Here is a 17955-nt window from a genome sequence, read left to right as displayed (position 1 = left end):
AATATCTTTAAACAATATGCACGATAACAATATCATTCACAATATTATGGTGCATATCGTCTAGTACAGTGATGGCTAACCTTGACACTCCAGCTGTTGTTGAACTACAGTACACATCCCAGCATGCCCTGCATCAGTTTCAGCATGGCCAAAGACTAAAACTGTAGCAGGGCATGCTGTGATGGGTAGGTTAACAACAGCTGGAGTGTCAAGGTTAGCCATCACTGGTCTAGTATGTACACACTATATAGTTAACGATGCACTCTCCTGAGGGTAGTTAACAACCCCTGTCAACTGAACATGCAGTCATATTCTCACTATAGTACTAGAAGAATCCGCGCTGTAGCAGCTCTCGCCCGCTGTAGTGTTTGTATCTGACAGAGAGGTTGCCTGAACATTCCGTTCAATAAAACAGGGGTAACAGAGGCGATAGACATGGACGGTGCTGTCACCCTATTCACACTAAGGCTATGGAGTGAGGGCAATGTATTCGCTGGTCGGGATTCAAGTTCAGAACATGGGACTTTCTGGATTAATGTTCTTCAGAGCTTCATTTATAAAAAAAAAAAAAGTGTACCCTCGTGGACTAGCATTGATCGCCAATCTTCGAGCAGGGCTGCTCGCTTGGCATATGTTACTTCCCATTAGATGTCCAGGTGGATAATGGCACCAATAGCCCAGGAGTCCCATGTCCTGAGCTTGTGGAGGGCACTATTTTATTATTTGTTGGAAATCGGATTATACTCTGCAGGGCATGTGCTTGGTGTAACTACACTTAAGCCCCATTCACATAAGCCTGCTCAACCACTGGCTCTCCAGCTGTTGTTAAGCTACACATCCCAGCATGTCTTGCCACAGTTTTGGAATTACCCAATAGCAAAATTATGGCAAAGCATGCTGGGAATTGTAGTTTTACACCAGCTGGAGAGCAAAAAGTTGGCCAGGCCTGCACTAGTGTGTTTACTCAGTATTGTTAACAAGTAGAGAGAAGGGTGGACCTCTCGCCACACCCCATCACCTCACCCATCTTTCTCTCACCCCCACCCACCCTTTCCTCTTTTTCACTCTTTTTCACTCTTTACCTGTCCCCTGTTCAGCAGGAAGTTGGGTGACTACACATCCCAGCATGCCTTGCATCAGTTTCAGCATGGCCACATAGAAAAACTAATGCAAAGCATCCTGGGATGTGTAGTTCATCAACATCTGGAGGGCCGGTGTTGCCCAGGCCTGGCCTATATGGTTGTTTGACAGCACTGCCAATAGCATTAACAATATCGGCGTGTGTACCCAGCTTTAATCAAATTCATTCACAGAACAAAGCTTTCTGGTCCAGACGGATGCTATAGTTATGTTAGACTGAGCAACACATTTCCCAAAATAGGAAAGACACTGCTGCAACAACTATATCAGTGCCCTGCATCGGACCTGGTACAGTAGCTATATACAGGAGGTCTGTACTAAACACAGAGCTCCCACTAACCCAAGACTACACGCACTTTTGCTTGAATGCATGCTCCTACTGTAAGTCCCCAACATTATATTGCCAGGACAGAGCAGGGAGCCCCCCACCATACTGCCTCTATAAGCTACCACACACAATGAAGCCAGCGTCATCCCCGAGCGTGTAATGTATCCTACCCAAAAGGAGCTAGACTAGAGACATGAACTATGGACACAAATTACTACACAAAACATTACGTACAGCATGCAAAGCGCACCCACCGAGTGAGTACTGACACACAGCACTGCAGTAGTCACAGAACGCAACACGGTCGCCGGCAAAATGGCGCCGCTCTGACACACACCAGCGACGACACTGCAAGGACCAATCACGGTAAAGGAGCGTGAGGCGGAAGAGGTTGTTTTATTAGTTGCTGGTGTGAGAGAGAACATAGGCGCCATGTTTGAATGGGGCGCCTCTGGTGGTCCATGCCGCTCACAAGGAAACAAACAAACTTAATTTGCAAGCAAGTCAGCTTTTCTGATTTTGCGGAAGGATTTCGGCTGTATAGATTACCCGCTAAATCATACCTCCCAACTTTTCATGTGAAGAAATAGGGACACTCGCGCGGTTAGCGTCCGAAAAGGGGGCGTGGCGTATGCAAATGAGGGCGCGGCTTATGCTAATTAGCCGCGACCTCATTTTCATACGAGAATAGACGCTGTGCGCATGTGCACAGCGTCTATTCTACTACATTGGGGGGTCTCCCAACTGCCACCCCCCCGCAGCGGGACAATGCCTGCCGCGGGTGGGACTTCGGGACAGGACCCGAAAATCGGGACTGTCCCGACGGAATCGTGACAGTTGGGAGGTATGGCTAAATATTAAACGGGGCAATTACTTGCACCTTGTACAGGTATAAATATGTCATTATATTTGTAGCAAACATACAGACAGCAGTGGCCAAAAGTTTTGAGAATGACACAAGTATTGCATTCCTCCTAACTGTCCCATTTGCCACGGGAACGTCCCGGTTTTCGGGGACGTTCCCATGTCCCTCCCGGGGTCAGCAGTGTCATTTGGGAGTCCCCCTGTCACTGGTGTGCAGCGCTAATTAGACGCTGTGCACTTGCGCACAATGCCTATTCCCGCAGCCACAGGGGCTGGGGTAGGGATGGCCATCGATTGCAAAAGTGCAACTGACCATCGATAGTGTATAAATATTCAATGGACGACCATCGATGTTTTTATATATCGATGGTCATCCATTTTCTTTGATTGCGGGGGCGGGGCTTCGCGGGTGCCGGGGGCGGGTGCCGGGGGCGGGGCTACGCTCCGTGTCCCGACACTTTGTTCAAAAAGTAAAAACTAAACTATTCCTTTAAGCTTGACATCGATGGTGAGAAACCATCTGGTTCTCCCCCATCGATGGCAAAACTATTCGACATCGGCCATAAACCATCGATTTATAATCATCGATGGTCGATGGCCATCCCTAGGCTGGGGGCATGGCTAGAAGCTCAAAGAGCCTCTGGGCCATGCCCCCACAGCGTCAAAATGGGGGTGTAGCCTCGTGGGATGATGCAAATTATAGGCCATGCCCCTTTCCAGTAGGCCACGCCCCCTAATTTTGGGTACGCGCACATGTCCCTCCTTACGGAGTCTGGGAGGTATGGTATTGGTTTACACAAAGGGTACTTGTTTCCTAGCACGGCCACAATCGTGAGTAATCGTGTCCCTTACTTAAGGGACACGATTACCCACGATGGACCCGATTTCTTTTGAAATCAGGTCCATTTTGCCGGCTAGGATAAAATATCGGGGGCATCGCGTCGGTCGGGACCATTAACATTGGTCCCGACGCGACCGACGCGATGCCCCCGATATTTCCATAGACTTCAATGTTAAAAAATATTTTAACATTGAAATCTTGTCGGGAAGGTAAAATATCGGGGGCATCGCGTCGGTCGGGACCATTAACATTGGTCCCGACGCGATGCCCCCGATTTTTGCATAGGATTCAATGTTAAAAAAAATTTTAACATTGAAATGGTGTAAAAATGTCAAAAAATGTGAAATGGGTCCATATGACCCATTTCACATTATAGATGTCCCCATCGTCGCCCCACGATAGACGCCAACCCGAAGCGTGGCGAGCGCAGCGAGCCCGCGAGGGGCGGCAGTACGCGTCCTCCGACCTTTTCATGCCCTACTATCCACTAGGGCGTGGAGTGAGAATAGAATAGTGTGGCGAGCGCAGCGAGCCACCGAGCCCGAAGCGTGGCGAGCGCAGCGCGCCCCGCGAGGGGACGCGGATACCTTCACAGTTATACGCGTCCCCTTGCGGGCTTCACAGGTGTCCGTGGCGACGCGGACACCTGTGAAGCCCGCGAAGGGACGCGTTTACCTGTGAAGGTATCCGCGTGTGCTCGCCACGCTTCGGGCTCGGTGGCTCGCTGCGCTCGCCACACTATTCTATTCTCACTCCACGCCCTAGTGGATATTAGGGCATGAAAAGGTCGGAGGACGCGTACCGCCGCCCCTCGCGGGCTCGCTGCGCTCGCCACGCTTCGGGTATGCGTCTATCGTGGGCTGCTGTTTACGCGCTTCAATTTGGGGGGGTTGGGAATTTTTTTCATTGAATACAATGTAAAATTGGGTCCCAGGGACCCAATTTACATTGGATTCAATGAAAAAAATCGGGTCAAAAATCGGTCGGTCGCATCGCATGCGACCAAATCGCATGCGATGCGATCGACCGATTTTTTTCAGCACGACCACCCCGATCTTAATCGGTGTGGCCGTGCTAGGAAACAAGTACCACACAAAGTTTCCTGGGTTGACAATATCTAGGCTGACCAAGCTTAAGGTCGACATGGACATAAGCTTATGGTCGACATGGACATGAGTTAAAAAAAAAAAAAAGGTACTTGTTTCCTAGCACGGCGCCCACGATATTAAGTCGTATGACATATAATCGCATCGCATGCCATACACGCAATGCGATGCGATTTAAAATTGTATAAGCCCCTATACGATTTTTAATTGTATAAGCGCCCTAATGGGGTCTTACAATGTTAAATGCACCCCCCACGCCACCCCCACTATCAACACCAACCCGAAGCGTGGCGAGCGCAGCAAGCTCGCGAGGGGCGGCGGTAGGCGTCCTCTGACCTTTTCATACCCCCACTATCCACGTTGGCATGGAGTTGATTTTATATAGTGTGGCAAGCGCAGCGCGCCCGAAGCGTGGCGAGCCCCGCGAGGGGCCGCGTATTACTTTACATGTATTCCGCTGTGCTCGCCACACTATATAAAATCAACTCCACGTGGATAGTGGGGGTATGAAAAGGTCGGAGGACACGTACCGCTGCGCTCGCCACGCTTCGGGTTGGCGTTGATAGTGGGGGTGCCGTTAGGGGTGCTTTTAACATACTAAGCACCCATTACGGTTAATTATCTTATAGGGGGCACATTTAACATTGAAAACACCCATTAGGGTGCTTATACAATGGCATACAATTTAAAATTGTATAACATCGGCTGCCATCGCATCGCATACCATCGTATGCCTTATGGTCTGCGATGCGATGGGTGCCGTGCTAGGAAACAAGCACCCAAAAAAATTTAAATGGTGGTTTTTCATACTTTACTAGTGAGCCATGCGTGGGGACATGGTACACTTATACAGTATCAATGTCGACATTGGTGGACATAGACACCCAAAAGCTCATGTTGACCTTATTCATGTCCACCTTAAGGATGTGTCAACCTAGTGTTTGTCAACCATTCTTAGGTGTCGACCTAGTGACTGTCACCTAGACATTGGGCGGTATTCAATGTGAATACCTGCGAGGTGCAGCGAATCCTTTTTTGGATTCGCTGCACATTCGCCACGTTCCGGAGCCGGCGGGCTCCGGTATTCAACGAGTCAGGGGCAGCGAGCCCCTGACTGGCGAATATGAGCTCCTGCGGCGATTGCCGCAGGGAGCCTGAGGACGGTGCCAGTCAGAGAGATGGTAGTCTCTATGCCTAGCCCAGACCTTTGTGGGGGGTTAGGTGGGCTCCCCGGGTGCCAGGCAGCACAGGCTGCCCCCCCGGGGGTGCCAGCAGGGGGGCGTATATTCACTACACACGATCGTAATGATCGTGCAGTGAATATATGAATATGTAATGAGCGGCTCGGCTCCGGCGCCCCCTGCTGGCTGCTGTGTAAAAAAAAAAAGCACATGAATAAAAATAGCATGCCCCTCCTCAGAATAAAATTCCTGATTTTTTGACACCAAATGTAAAAAACAAAACACTTTATTTTAAAAGTTCACATTCCACTTCACCATAAAAAGATAGCGATTGCTACTCGGTGAATCATGGCGAAAAAAACCTTCAAATGTATTCGCCATGTGGTCATTGAATAGGGTGATTCACCGTTTTTGTCAGAAATTCGCCAAACAGCACAAATTCACCATAAAAACCTGGCGAATCAGGCTCATTGAATACCGCCCCATTGTCTACCATCTATACCGTAACCGTCAGATGTTACTATGGTATACTGAAGTACAATTACCAACATTTCAGTAGTATCAAAGGCTTTTATTGCCAATTACATAAAAAAAAAAATCTCAAAAAGTCAATATTTTTAGTGTTGAGTCATTGACACTTTTTTAAGACCTCTGCAATTTGCCCTGGCATGCTGTCAATCAATTCCTGGGCCACACACTGACTGTTGGCTGTCCATTTTTGCCTAATCTAGGGGTTCCCAATCTTTTTTTTAAACCACGGCACCCTAAAGCAGGCATTCCCAAACACGATCCTCAAGGCACACCAACAGTGCAGGTTTTAGTGATATCCAGACTTCAGCACAGATGGTTTAATCAGAATCATTCAGGTACTAATTAAGTCACCTGTGCTCAAGCCTGGATATCACTAAAACCTGCACTGTGATGAGACATGCGCATTCTTTTTCATAAAGCGATACCGACGTACGGGGCCTCGCATCTATATCGCTATAGCCTCCACACACAGATGTATACTTACTTTCTAAGCAACCTAGACAAATCGCTTAGAAAATGGCTAAAAATCGCTATGTGTATAGGCCCTATTAGTGTGCCTTGAGGACCTTGGTTGGGAATGCCTTCCCTGGGAGTATCAGAATTTTTTCACTACACCCCCAGCCCCCCCCCCCCCAAAAAAAAAGCAGAATAAATGTAACATTAAGTAGATTGGGTTTATATGCAATGCTTAGGGTCAGTTAAGTGGTAGAATTTCAGTCTTTTTCTAATGTTATACCTGGAAAGAAGTGCCTTCTTTGCTGCCCTTCTTGACATCAGGCCATCCTCCAAAAGTTTTCGCCTCACTGTGTAGATGCATTCACAGCTGACTGCTGCCATTCCTTAGCAAGTTCTGCACTATTAGTTCTCCCTTCCCCCAACTGAATTAACTTGCTAGACCATGGGTCTTCAAACTGTGGCCCTCCAGATGTTGTGAAACTACATGTCCCAGCATGCCCTGACAGTTTTGACATGCTCTTATAGGAAAAAATGTGGCAATGCATGTTGGAACATGTAGTTTCACAACATCTGGAGGGCCAGTTTGAAGACCCATGGGCTAGACGTTTTTAGGCAAAGCAATGGTTACTGCATGTGGTTAACAGAGAAAGAACAATAATTTTAAGTACCACCCTCCCTTTTAAAGCTTACAATCTGTTATTTTAAAGGCGTCCATACACTGGTCCAATTTGGACCTGATTCCGATGGATCGAGCTGAGAAATCAGGTGAAATCAGCCCAAATCGGATGTCTTCAACATCTCATTGTGTTCGATGCACAGTCCCTTGCATATCGGACCCGCATCAGGTCGCACCTGCTGCTTGTCAGACCTTTGACCCAGCGGTGAGGAATGGGGTCGCATGCAATACATCATATATCAAAGGAGCACATGCGTTGTATTGCACGTGATCCTGCTGCCCTCGAGGGCCCCAGGCGTCTAAAGGGGTATTGGATGGCCATACACTGCTGTAACTTCTCACAGCAGTGTATGGCCACCCTAAAGTCCCACACACACTAGTAAATTATCTTTCGTAACTGGCGAGTTGGAATGAAAATCTGGAATTTTTGGGGAACAAATTACAATCAACCATTTGCTCCGAAAAGGTGGAAAATGGACAAAAGCAGTCACCTGCATAAATCGATTTAACCAAATTGTATAAATGACCATTTTTGTCTATCTTCCATAATTAAGAACAAATGGTCAATTGTCATTTGCTCCCAAGAATTTCCAGATTTTCATTCCAATCAGCCAGATTGGAAAGATAATCTTATAGTGTGTATGGGCCTTTACTCAATCAGCATGACATAGTGATCTCTAGCCTTGTCCTCGTTAACTCTCACCTGTGTTAACATGAACCACTGTCAAGATGTCAGCTGATCGTTTTGTGGCAAGCCTGAAATGCAATTAAAATGGTGTTTTTTGGATTAAGAGAGTCATTTAGACTTGCCCGCAAAGCACATTTATTATTAAATAGACAAAACCATGTTGCACTGCAGGTGGGGCAAATTACTAAAATTTAGGCTCCCGCAATAAATATATATATACGATGGAAACAATCTGAGTCACTCCTGGGGTCTTTTAGATGAAAGAAAAAGTGCTTTATATGGTAAAAGCGAACATATGCATAAATTGACATTTATGCATATGTTTGCTTTTACCATATAAAGCACTTTTTCTTTCATCTAAAAGACCCCAGGAGTGACTCAGATTATTTCCATTGCACCTACATTCCACTGTAGGCACCCGGGGCATTTGCCAATCGAGTCGGAGTGCCGGTTCATCCGTACCGTATGTGTATATATATATATATATATATATATATATATATATATATATATATATATATATATATATATATAAAAAAGAAGTTTATCGGAGAGCGCTGAATTATGTACCACCTAGTCACTTTAGTGTAATATTCAACAATGGTAAACAATTTTTATATATATAACGACAATTGATTGTTGTCCCTTTCCGGAATGAAACGTGGAGTTCTTGTTCAAGGTAAAAAAAGTTCTTTATTAAAACCCAAGGGTTTTAATAAAGAACTTTTTTTACCTTGAACAAGAACTCCACGTTTCATTCCGGAAAGGGACAACAATCAATTGTCGTTATATATATAAAAATTGTTTACCATTGTTGAATATTACACTAAAGTGACTAGGTGGTACATAATTCAGCGCTCTCCGATAAACTTCTTTTTTGAGTATCTCTTGCCTGACTCCCACTAACAGGGGAGCCTTATCGGAGTAGCAGCAGATATTAAAAACTGATAGCGCAATACGAGGTCCATATTGTGTTTTTTATATATATATATATATATATATATATATATATATATATATATATATATATACGGAATGGAGGGTGGTACAAGCGCTGAGTGGATTCTCCTGATCAAGAGAAAGTTCTGTCCTCTTGGTCACACGATTTTTTGATACACCAAAACTCTCCTTCTTCTAAGAGTGGCAGCTCCTCTCCTATTGGTTCCTGTTCCAGGGAACCTTTATACAGAAATCTAGGAAAAAAGGTGAGACGGGCGCCTTCTGGTGTAGTAGGTTTTAGGTTTAAAAGTAGATCCCTCCACCTTTAGTGAGTGATCACCCCAGTAGTGTGTACGTGTACCGTTATTAGTGGATTCCAACCACTTTTTTATGAGCGTGTTATCAGGAGTATAGCATCCAGGACTTTGGTATCTCTCGTCCCCACGGACTATTCCTCTCAAAAAGTCATAGTGGAACAAACTTTCTCTACAGTATCTGCAAACATCTAACCATTTTGCCGTATCAGCAGCATGTGTATCCTGGTAGAGAAGCCAGTGCCACTTGCTTGTGTTTGCCCCACAGGCTGAAAGTTACCAGCCAGCTCCTGAGTTAGAAGAGACTTTCTTCTGTTGCAATATTAAATCCAGCTTGATATAGACTGCTGGTATTACACAGATGCTCTCTCAACTTTTTAAGTGGGTCAACTTGCACAATCGGTGGCTATCCAAATATCCAAATACTTTTTTTGTTCCAAAACCAGTATCACTGTAGGTGCACAGCAAACTCCAGAATCCCTAGTAAGCCTGCAAAGGATCATTTTTATTTGCCAAGTGCTGGAGCCCTCCTGTCAGAGGACCCAACGGACCCCTGCCACACCTACAGTGATACTGGTTTTGGAACAAAAAAAGTATTTGGATATTTGGATAGCCACCGATTGTGCAAGTTGACCCACTTAAAAAGTTGAGAGCGCATCTGTGTAATACCAGCAGTCTATATCAAGCTGGATTTAATATTGCAACAGAAGAAAGTCTCTTCTAACTCAGGAGCTGGCTGGTAACTTTCAGCCTGTGGGGCAAACACAAGCAAGTGGCACTGGCTTCTCTACCAGGATACACATGCTGCTGATACGGCAAAATGGTTAGATGTTTGCAGATACTGTAGAGAAAGTTTGTTCCACTATGACTTTTTGAGAGGAATAGTCCGTGGGGACGAGAGATACCCAAGTCCTGGATGCTATACTCCTGATAACACGCTCATAAAAAAGTGGTTGGAATCCACTAATAACGGTACACGTACACACTACTGGGGTGATCACTCACTAAAGGTGGAGGGATCTACTTTTAAACCTAAAACCTACTACACCAGAAGGCGCCCGTCTCACCTTTTTTCCTAGATATATATACATATATATATATATATATATATATATATATATATATATATATATATATATACATATACATACCATAAAAAATGGGCTAGACAGATACAGTATCCATGCATTTTAAAAAAAACCCTCATAACTCCATATTACTGCATATAAAATCCTTTTGGGGTATCCAACAGATTGACCCAAATTGGTGGTGCAATAATATTGTTGTGCGGTTAGCAAAAACTGAAATGCAGTGGATATTTATGTTAAAAACATTAGTACCAAATGGTTTAAATACTGAATTTAAATGGAAGTGGTTTCTTTAGCTTATTATCTTAATTAACAATCCCTTGAAATGTTTTTTAATGTATCATGATAAGACACTCGCCCAGTCAAGATGCAATGAGTTTGCAAAATTATTTGAAGATAAAATCTCCATTATCTGGGTTGGAATCCAGTGTCTCACATTCAGAAGACATACTGTATCACTGAAACAGCCCTGGCATGTGTGCTGAATGATCTAATAGCAAGGCGACTGTTCAATCTAAAGCCCTGTACACACACATCGATTTGCTTTTTGATTCGATTTTCTATTAGATCTGGCGGTACTTCTGTAGTTTCACGGCGCCAGCATGGCTACTTCCGGGTTCTACGCTCGCCACAACTATCTAAAATAAACTAACTTAACTCCATGCCAACATGGATAGTTCATACCCCCACTATCCATGTTGGCATGGAGTTGATTTTAAATAGCGTGGCGAGCATAGCGAGCCACTGAGCCCGCAGCGTGGGCGAGCGAAGCGAGCCCCGCAAGGGGACTCAGACGCACAACGCCGTGAAACTACAGAAGTACCGATCTGGCATTAGATCTTTCCATTTGATTTGGCATTAGATATCAAATTCAATACACATTCATGGTACATTGTACACATTCGATTTATTAGATCGAATTAGATATTTCCTTGGCTGCACAGTAGATTTTTCTGTTCGATTTTGTGAAAACAGGAGCACGCATCGAATCGAATGTAGATCGAAAGTGACACAATAACCATTCAATTTCGTTTAGAATTCGATTTTGCTTCTATAAGCAAAATTGAATCGAAAATCAGGAAAAATCAATGCATGTGTACAGGGCTATACTCCTACTGGATCTCTCAGCAGCATTTGACACTGTGGACCAGGAGACCCTAATTGAGCGCCTAAAGAATTTCTGGGACTGGATGGCTGGTTTAAATATTTTCTCACCGACAGGTCACAGAGTGTCGTCGTCATCATCATCATCACCACCACCAATGCCACGTGGTGTCTCACAGTATTCTATACTAGCTGCCATGCTTTAGCAGTATACATGCTACCAATGGGTGAAAAAAAAAAATCAGACTGAATGGCCTGGTTTAATACTGCTATGCAAATGACATACCTGTCTTTTGCTCCAGGTATTGAGAACACAATAACAATCCTAAATGGCTGTCTAGCTGAACTCCAGAAGTGGATGAATTGCAGTTGGCTGCAGTTGAACCCTGATAAAACAGAGGTCCTGATGATAAGCCACAGAACAAGACAGCAGCATGGGCAGCCAATGTGAAATACACTTTGAGATTCAAATCTACAATACACTGATGATGTGCGGAATCTTGGTATTGTTCTGGATAGTGGCTTGACCCTAAAACATCAGATATCAGCCACAATTAAATCCTCATTCTTTCATTTGAGCCAGAATCAAGCACTTAACTCCACCACCAGATCTGCCTAGTCTTACATGCATTTGTATCATTATGCCTAGACTACTGCAATGCCCTCTACCTTGGTCTCCCAGCAAAGGAACAAAGGAATAGCACCACTTACAGATGGTACAAAATGCAGCTGCAAGGCTGTTAAATAACCAGCCTCGCTGCAGCCACATAACACCCATTCTCTACTCCATGGGTCTTCAAACTGTGGCCCTCCAGATGTTGTGAAACTACAAATCCCAGCATGCCTTTCCACAGTTTTACTATAAGGGAGTGTTAAAACTGCGGCAAGGCATGCTGGGATTTGTAGTTTCGCAACATCTGGAGGGCCACAGTTTGAAGACCCATGCTCTACTCCCTTCACTGGCTTCCTGTAAGATGGCGAATCGTATTTAAGATTGGCTTAATGACTTTCAAAGCCCTTCATAACCAGAGCCCAAAGTACTTGAAGCAGCTTCTGATTCCTTACTGCCCATCTCAATTACTGCGATCTGCAGGGCAAACCTGGTCCCCACCGAGCACAGATACGTGCAGCGCATCTCCCCGCTGGGTTACGATGCGGTGCCTGGACAGGGACAACAGGAGCAGCAGAATGATGAGTGGGGTAAGCTACACACCGATAAGTTTCGTCGTTGGGACTTCATCAGAGGGCGCCCTCACTGTGGGACCAGGTTTGCCCAGCAGATTTGCCTTGGTGATAAATTTGATGCCATGTGGTAAACAGCCCACACTGTCTTTTCTTTGGTACGACCAACACTTATACCAACTTGTGCCATTTGCTTCATAAAAAAAAATGTTTTTAATGCACCATGAAGCTCATCTTCCCATGTGTTTATCTAGATTCTCCACCTCTTTGAATCCTGGAGGATTTGTCGGTGAAGCTTGCTGCAGTCCTGCATAAATTGGACTTGGGTGACACCCATTAACCCCTTGTTTCACAACAGAGGTTTATACTGCTGGACTTAGTGATGTTTGTCATACATGATTGGTGTGTGTTTAGCATACATTAAGCATGTCTGAATGTGTATATATTTAAATGAAAAAAAGGAAAGGATACAAAACTATGCAAACCAAACCAAAAGAACCAGAGAAGAAACAATTCAAAACTTTTTAAATTGCTGAACATTAATCTAAACATACAAAATGCATTCTGATTTCAGCAGCATGATTTATTTTACACAATTCAAAATTAATGAATTTAAATGATTGCTTATTTTGGGCCTACATGGGGCAGAGGAGTTAAGGTGCCCACACACTAGAAAGATCTGCGATCGTAAGAGGTGTGCATAAATTAGCCTTGAAATCTTTTGTCCGTCCTGGACAAAATATTTCAGGCAAGCGCACATCTTTACCAAAGATTTTTCTTAAGATCCCGTGTGCGTTCCTATGGATCTTTTGTTAAATCTTCTGATCTTTCATGCAGCATGTAAGATCAGAAGATTAAGCTAAAGATCCACGGGAGCGCGCATCGGACAGATATTGCCCGATTTTAGACCGATTATCGGTAAACATCGGATGATATATTGGCCGATTTTTCGGAAATCGCCCAATCGGCCCAAAAATCATTCTAGTGTGTGGGCACCTTTACAGTATTTCAAGTCATGATGTCGATAGGATTACATTTAAAAGATTGTGATTGCAGACTGGTGCCCGAGCTGGTAACAATATCCTTCTCCGCATGGTAATGATAACAGTGCCAAGTCACAATGTACAATTTCTAGTTTAGTAATTAAACAGAAGTCAATTATTTGGTTTTAATCTGAATCATTTTAAATTTCAATCTACATTTTCAGTCCATGTTTGTAAAAGAAATACATTTGTGTATTATTCTCTTACTGTTGTTCATAACTGCTAGTATGGAAACCAAGGTTTTTATAGTTGGGCATATGGGTCACATGTACTGCTTACTGTCTGAGACTCAATCTACAGTAGACCCTGTAACTCATGGGGTGTCCTCAAGATCTACCAACAGTTTATATATTTCAGGCAACCTGTGGATCTATAGTAGGAATGAATGCAGCAAGTTTCAAAATGTGACAGTTAAGCTGTGTACACACGGGGGAGATATATTGCTCGTCTCCTTTTCATCAGCGACCAGAGATGGTCGCTGATGAACAGGAGACTCTGCCGGAGGAAGAGGCAGGGAAACAGCTGATCGCAGGAGCAAGCTCTTGCGACAATCAGGGACTGCACACAGGAGCGCGTACCTGGCGATTTATCGACCATATTGCCAGCGATATGTGCTGAAATCGCCCCGTGTGTACACAGCTTTAGTAATTACTACACTTTTGCATCAGCTAGGTGACTTGGAAAACGTGGAGCGTTGGTAGATCTTGAGGACCAGTTTGGCCACCTCTGCTGTAACTGACCTATTTAAAAGTTAAACATCTGCAAAACTCCCATTGGTGGTAACTGGTAGGGTTAATTTCTTAAAGATTTCTATACAGCTGTTCTAACATTCTCCAATGTATATTGCAATTCAAGATTCCCGAATGATTGACAGCCTACTGTCCTTCATTGTATGGGGTGTCAAAAAACTCCAAAAATTCACTTGAGACTATAATGATATCTAAAGGTTCTAAATTTCAAAAGTATTATGTAACAGCACAATGGTCTCATGGATGGGAAAATGCTGCTTATGATACACTGGTAGGATTGCTATGCTTGGTAACGCATAGTGCCAAAACAAACTGCCTTGTTACACTCAATACTCCTAGTTTGGAACCAGGCATGCACCCTTTTAAAAATGTATAAGCTTTGATCCTGATGTTTCAATGTGGTGCGATAGTAGGCTCCCAAAGTTGGACATATATGAAGGTGTCATCCATAACTTTTTTTTTTTTAATCGGTACCAGCAGCTGACTCTCCTGCAGTGTTTAATGCCCCCTGTTAAAACTTTACTTGCTAAGACTGGATAAACTACACTTATTTTCTACTTTATATGCTATTATTAACCCACTTCAGATATGATACTTCCTAGGTCTTTTTGGCAGTGTTTGAAAACTCCGACCCTCAAGGCACACCAACAACCCAGGCAATATCCATGCTTAAGCACCAGATAATTTAATAAAAATAACTAAAATATTAGGTCATCTGTACTCAAGCATGGCTATACTTAAAACCTGTAATGTTAGTGTGGATTGACTATCATGGTTGGGAGACCCTGATCTATGGATTAAAGGGGTTTGTGATGAGCAGTGGAAGTCTTGAAGATGCCAGCCTGTGCCAGGTTCCAGGAGATTCAATATACAGTCTTCTCAGGGTTTACTGCACGCCAGTTGGTTTGTTATTTATGAGCGTGCCCTAAGTGTGGGGCTGCAGATTGATCTTTCTAGCACCTTCTGCAAGGCTGTTGGGTGTGGCTCATTTTTGGGGACAGGTCTGAGTATGTCTTACTTTACCTATGCTGCCTGCTCTATAAAGCTCATTTGCAATTGTCATATTTCAGTTTCTTATTTTTAGGTCTCTACACCAGCTTGTGTACAAGAATACCCCTTTTCCATCTGCAATCCAGGTCGCACCTGGGGTTTTGTACCCGGCTACAACCTGGGTGCGACACGGCTTGCAAACCCATTCACACCAGTCCCCACCCAGCATAATGCCAGGCGGGTGACGTCACCGGGAGGTGGGGTCGGGGAGGTACTGGGAGATGAAAGCATCTCCCAGCGCCGGCTTTTGCACTGTAGTGAACGGGACCCGGGTCGCATCGACCCCGGTTACCCGTTTACACTACACAGTGACCCAGGTTGAACAAGTGTTCAACCCTGGTCGCTACCTGGGTAGAAATGCCGGGTCTCACGACCTGGGTTATTTCTACAGGGAGTGTTTCCACCTGCCTAAAATCCTGGGTTTTGTGCACTCCCATGCAAAAACCGGGGTTATTTAGGCTAGTGGAAAACAGTGTTTTTTTATTGTATGGCTTTTGTTTCAGACTTTGCAAAAAAAAAAAAAAAAAAGACATTTGAAAGCTTTTTTTTTTTAGAAAATTCACGATTTATTAGAAAGTAACAGTTTTGTAGTTTCATTTTTATTTCCTACATTCAAATAAGGTTAAGGAAAAAAAATACACAAAATTAACAATATTTGTACAAAGGATGTATTTATGGGATGTCAGAAGCAACATGCATAAAAAAAAAATATCCACTACCTAAAATAGTGGAACAAAATGGATAAACAAAGTCCTGAGAACCCCCCAGTCGACTGGTTTCAGGGCCTCCTCTTTGGTAGTTTCCTACAAATCTACCAACCTCCTCTTTGGAATCCACCACCTCGATTTCCGCCTCTGAAGCCACCACTCTGGTTCCCACCCCTGAAGCCACCGCCTCCGAATCCACCACCTTGGTTTCCACCCCTGTAGCCTCCTCCTTGATTTCCACCCCTGTAGCCTCCTCCTTGATTTCCACCCCTGAAGCCACCGCCTCTAAATCCTCGATAGCCAGATCCACCATAGCCACCTCCTGAGCCGGAACCTCCACGGAAGCCACCACCTCGGTTACCTTGGAAACCACCATCCAAACGGGCCATTTTAGGTGGACGAGGCCCATCTCCATATCTATTGGTAAAAGCATTTAGTAAATATTTACTACTTCAACATTTATCACATTACCTTTAGTATGTTTTTCATCAAGACTTCCAAGATTTTACTACAATAATGTGTGTTTGTGTGTAGCAATGCACTTCAATGATCACATAATTCTTACTTCGTTAATATGATTAACCCCTTCCTGACAGAGCCAGTTTTTGCGTTCCTGACAGAGCCATTTTTTTCAAATCTGACATGTCTCACTTAAGTGGGGATAACTTTTTTTTGCTTTTACTTATCCCAGTGATTTTGAGATTGTTTTTTCGTGACACATTGTACTTCAAATTAGTGGTAAATTTGGGTCGATACAGTCTGTGTTTTTTTGTGAAAAATACCAAAATGTCGTAAAAAAATGGAAAATTTAGCAATTTGCAAAATGTTAAATTTTCTGCTTGTGAGACAAATAATCATACCACTCAAAATAGTTAATAACTAACAAAGACCATATGTCTACTTTATGTTGCCATCATTATTTCAACCTCCTTTTCATTTTTTTGGACACTAGGAGGCTTCAAATATGAATAGCAAATTCTCAAATTTTCAAGAAAATTTCAAACACTGATTTTTTTAGGGACCAGTTCAGTTCTGATGTGACTTTGAGGGACTTGTATGTGAGACACCCCCATAAATGATGCCATTTCAAAAACTGCACCCCTCACAGTATTCAAAACAGCATTTTGGAAGTTTGTTAACCCTTTATGTGTTTCACAGGAATTAAAACAAAGTGTAGGTGAAATTTCAAAATTTCTTTTTTTTTGCAGAGTTTCAATTTTAATACATTTTTCTAACGAACACAGTAGATTTTACTAGAGAAATGTGACTAAAAATTGATTCCCCCAATTCTTTTGTTTTCATAAATATCCTATATGTGGCCCTAGTGTGCACGTTGACCAAACCACAGGCTTCATAATAGAAGGAGCACCTACTTGATTTTGGAGCCTCCTTTTTATGAGATTATTTTTTTAGGCACCATGTAGGTTTCTAGGCACCATAAGATGCTAAAAGTTAGGAACCTCCCCCACAAGTCACCCCATTTTGCAAACTACACCCCTCAGGGAATTCATCTAGGGGTATAGTGTACATTTCAAACCCCCAGGGGTTTCACCAATTTTGATACAACTGGGCTGTGAAAATGAAAAAAATTTAATTTTTCATTTTCACAGCTCAGTTGTATCAAAATTGGTTAAACCCCTGGGGGTTTGAAATGTACACTATACCCCCTGATGAATTCCCTGAAGGGTGTAGTTTGCAAAATGGGGTCACTTGTGGGGGGGTTCCACTGTATAGGTGCTTCAGGGGTCATTCAACCAGAATCTGTGCTGCAAAATCCAAAAATCACTCTTTCCCTTCTGAGTCCTGCCATGCACCCAACTGGTATTTTTTGGTCACATGTGAGGCATTGCCGTACTCGGGAGAAATTGGGGCACAGATTTTGGGGTGCTTTGTCTCCTTCATTCCTTGTGAAAATGAAAAATTTTGAGCCAGATCTGCATTTTTGTGTAAAAAAATGTAATTTTTCAT

The 17955-nt window shown here is 43.6% G+C and overlaps 2 protein-coding genes across 3 annotated transcripts in view; both read right to left on the bottom strand.

Moving 5' to 3' along the window:
• The window catches only part of LOC146026489 (ATP-dependent RNA helicase A protein-like), a 48691-nt gene extending 46853 nt beyond the window's left edge, over positions 1-1838 (bottom strand). For both annotated transcript variants that reach the window (XM_083157201.1, XM_083157202.1), the window contains exon 1: positions 1723-1838. The gene's annotated coding sequence lies outside the window, so the exon portion shown is untranslated. The remainder of the gene's footprint in view (positions 1-1722) is intronic.
• Positions 1839-15831: 13993 nt separating this feature from the next.
• LOC146027294 (ATP-dependent RNA helicase A protein-like) overlaps positions 15832-17955 on the bottom strand; it is a 32442-nt gene continuing 30318 nt past the window's right edge. The window contains 1 exon segment of the mRNA XM_083158227.1: positions 15832-16404. Coding sequence (XP_083014353.1) covers positions 16092-16404 — 313 coding nt within the window. The 3' untranslated portion in view covers positions 15832-16091.

This window comes from Crinia signifera, chromosome 8 (genome assembly GCF_055691185.1).
Source record: "Crinia signifera chromosome 8, ASM5569118v1, whole genome shotgun sequence".
NCBI classification, from domain to species: Eukaryota; Metazoa; Chordata; class Amphibia; order Anura; family Myobatrachidae; genus Crinia; species Crinia signifera.
Note: the sequence above shows the minus strand (reverse complement) of the source record. Positions and strands in the feature narration are given on the sequence as shown.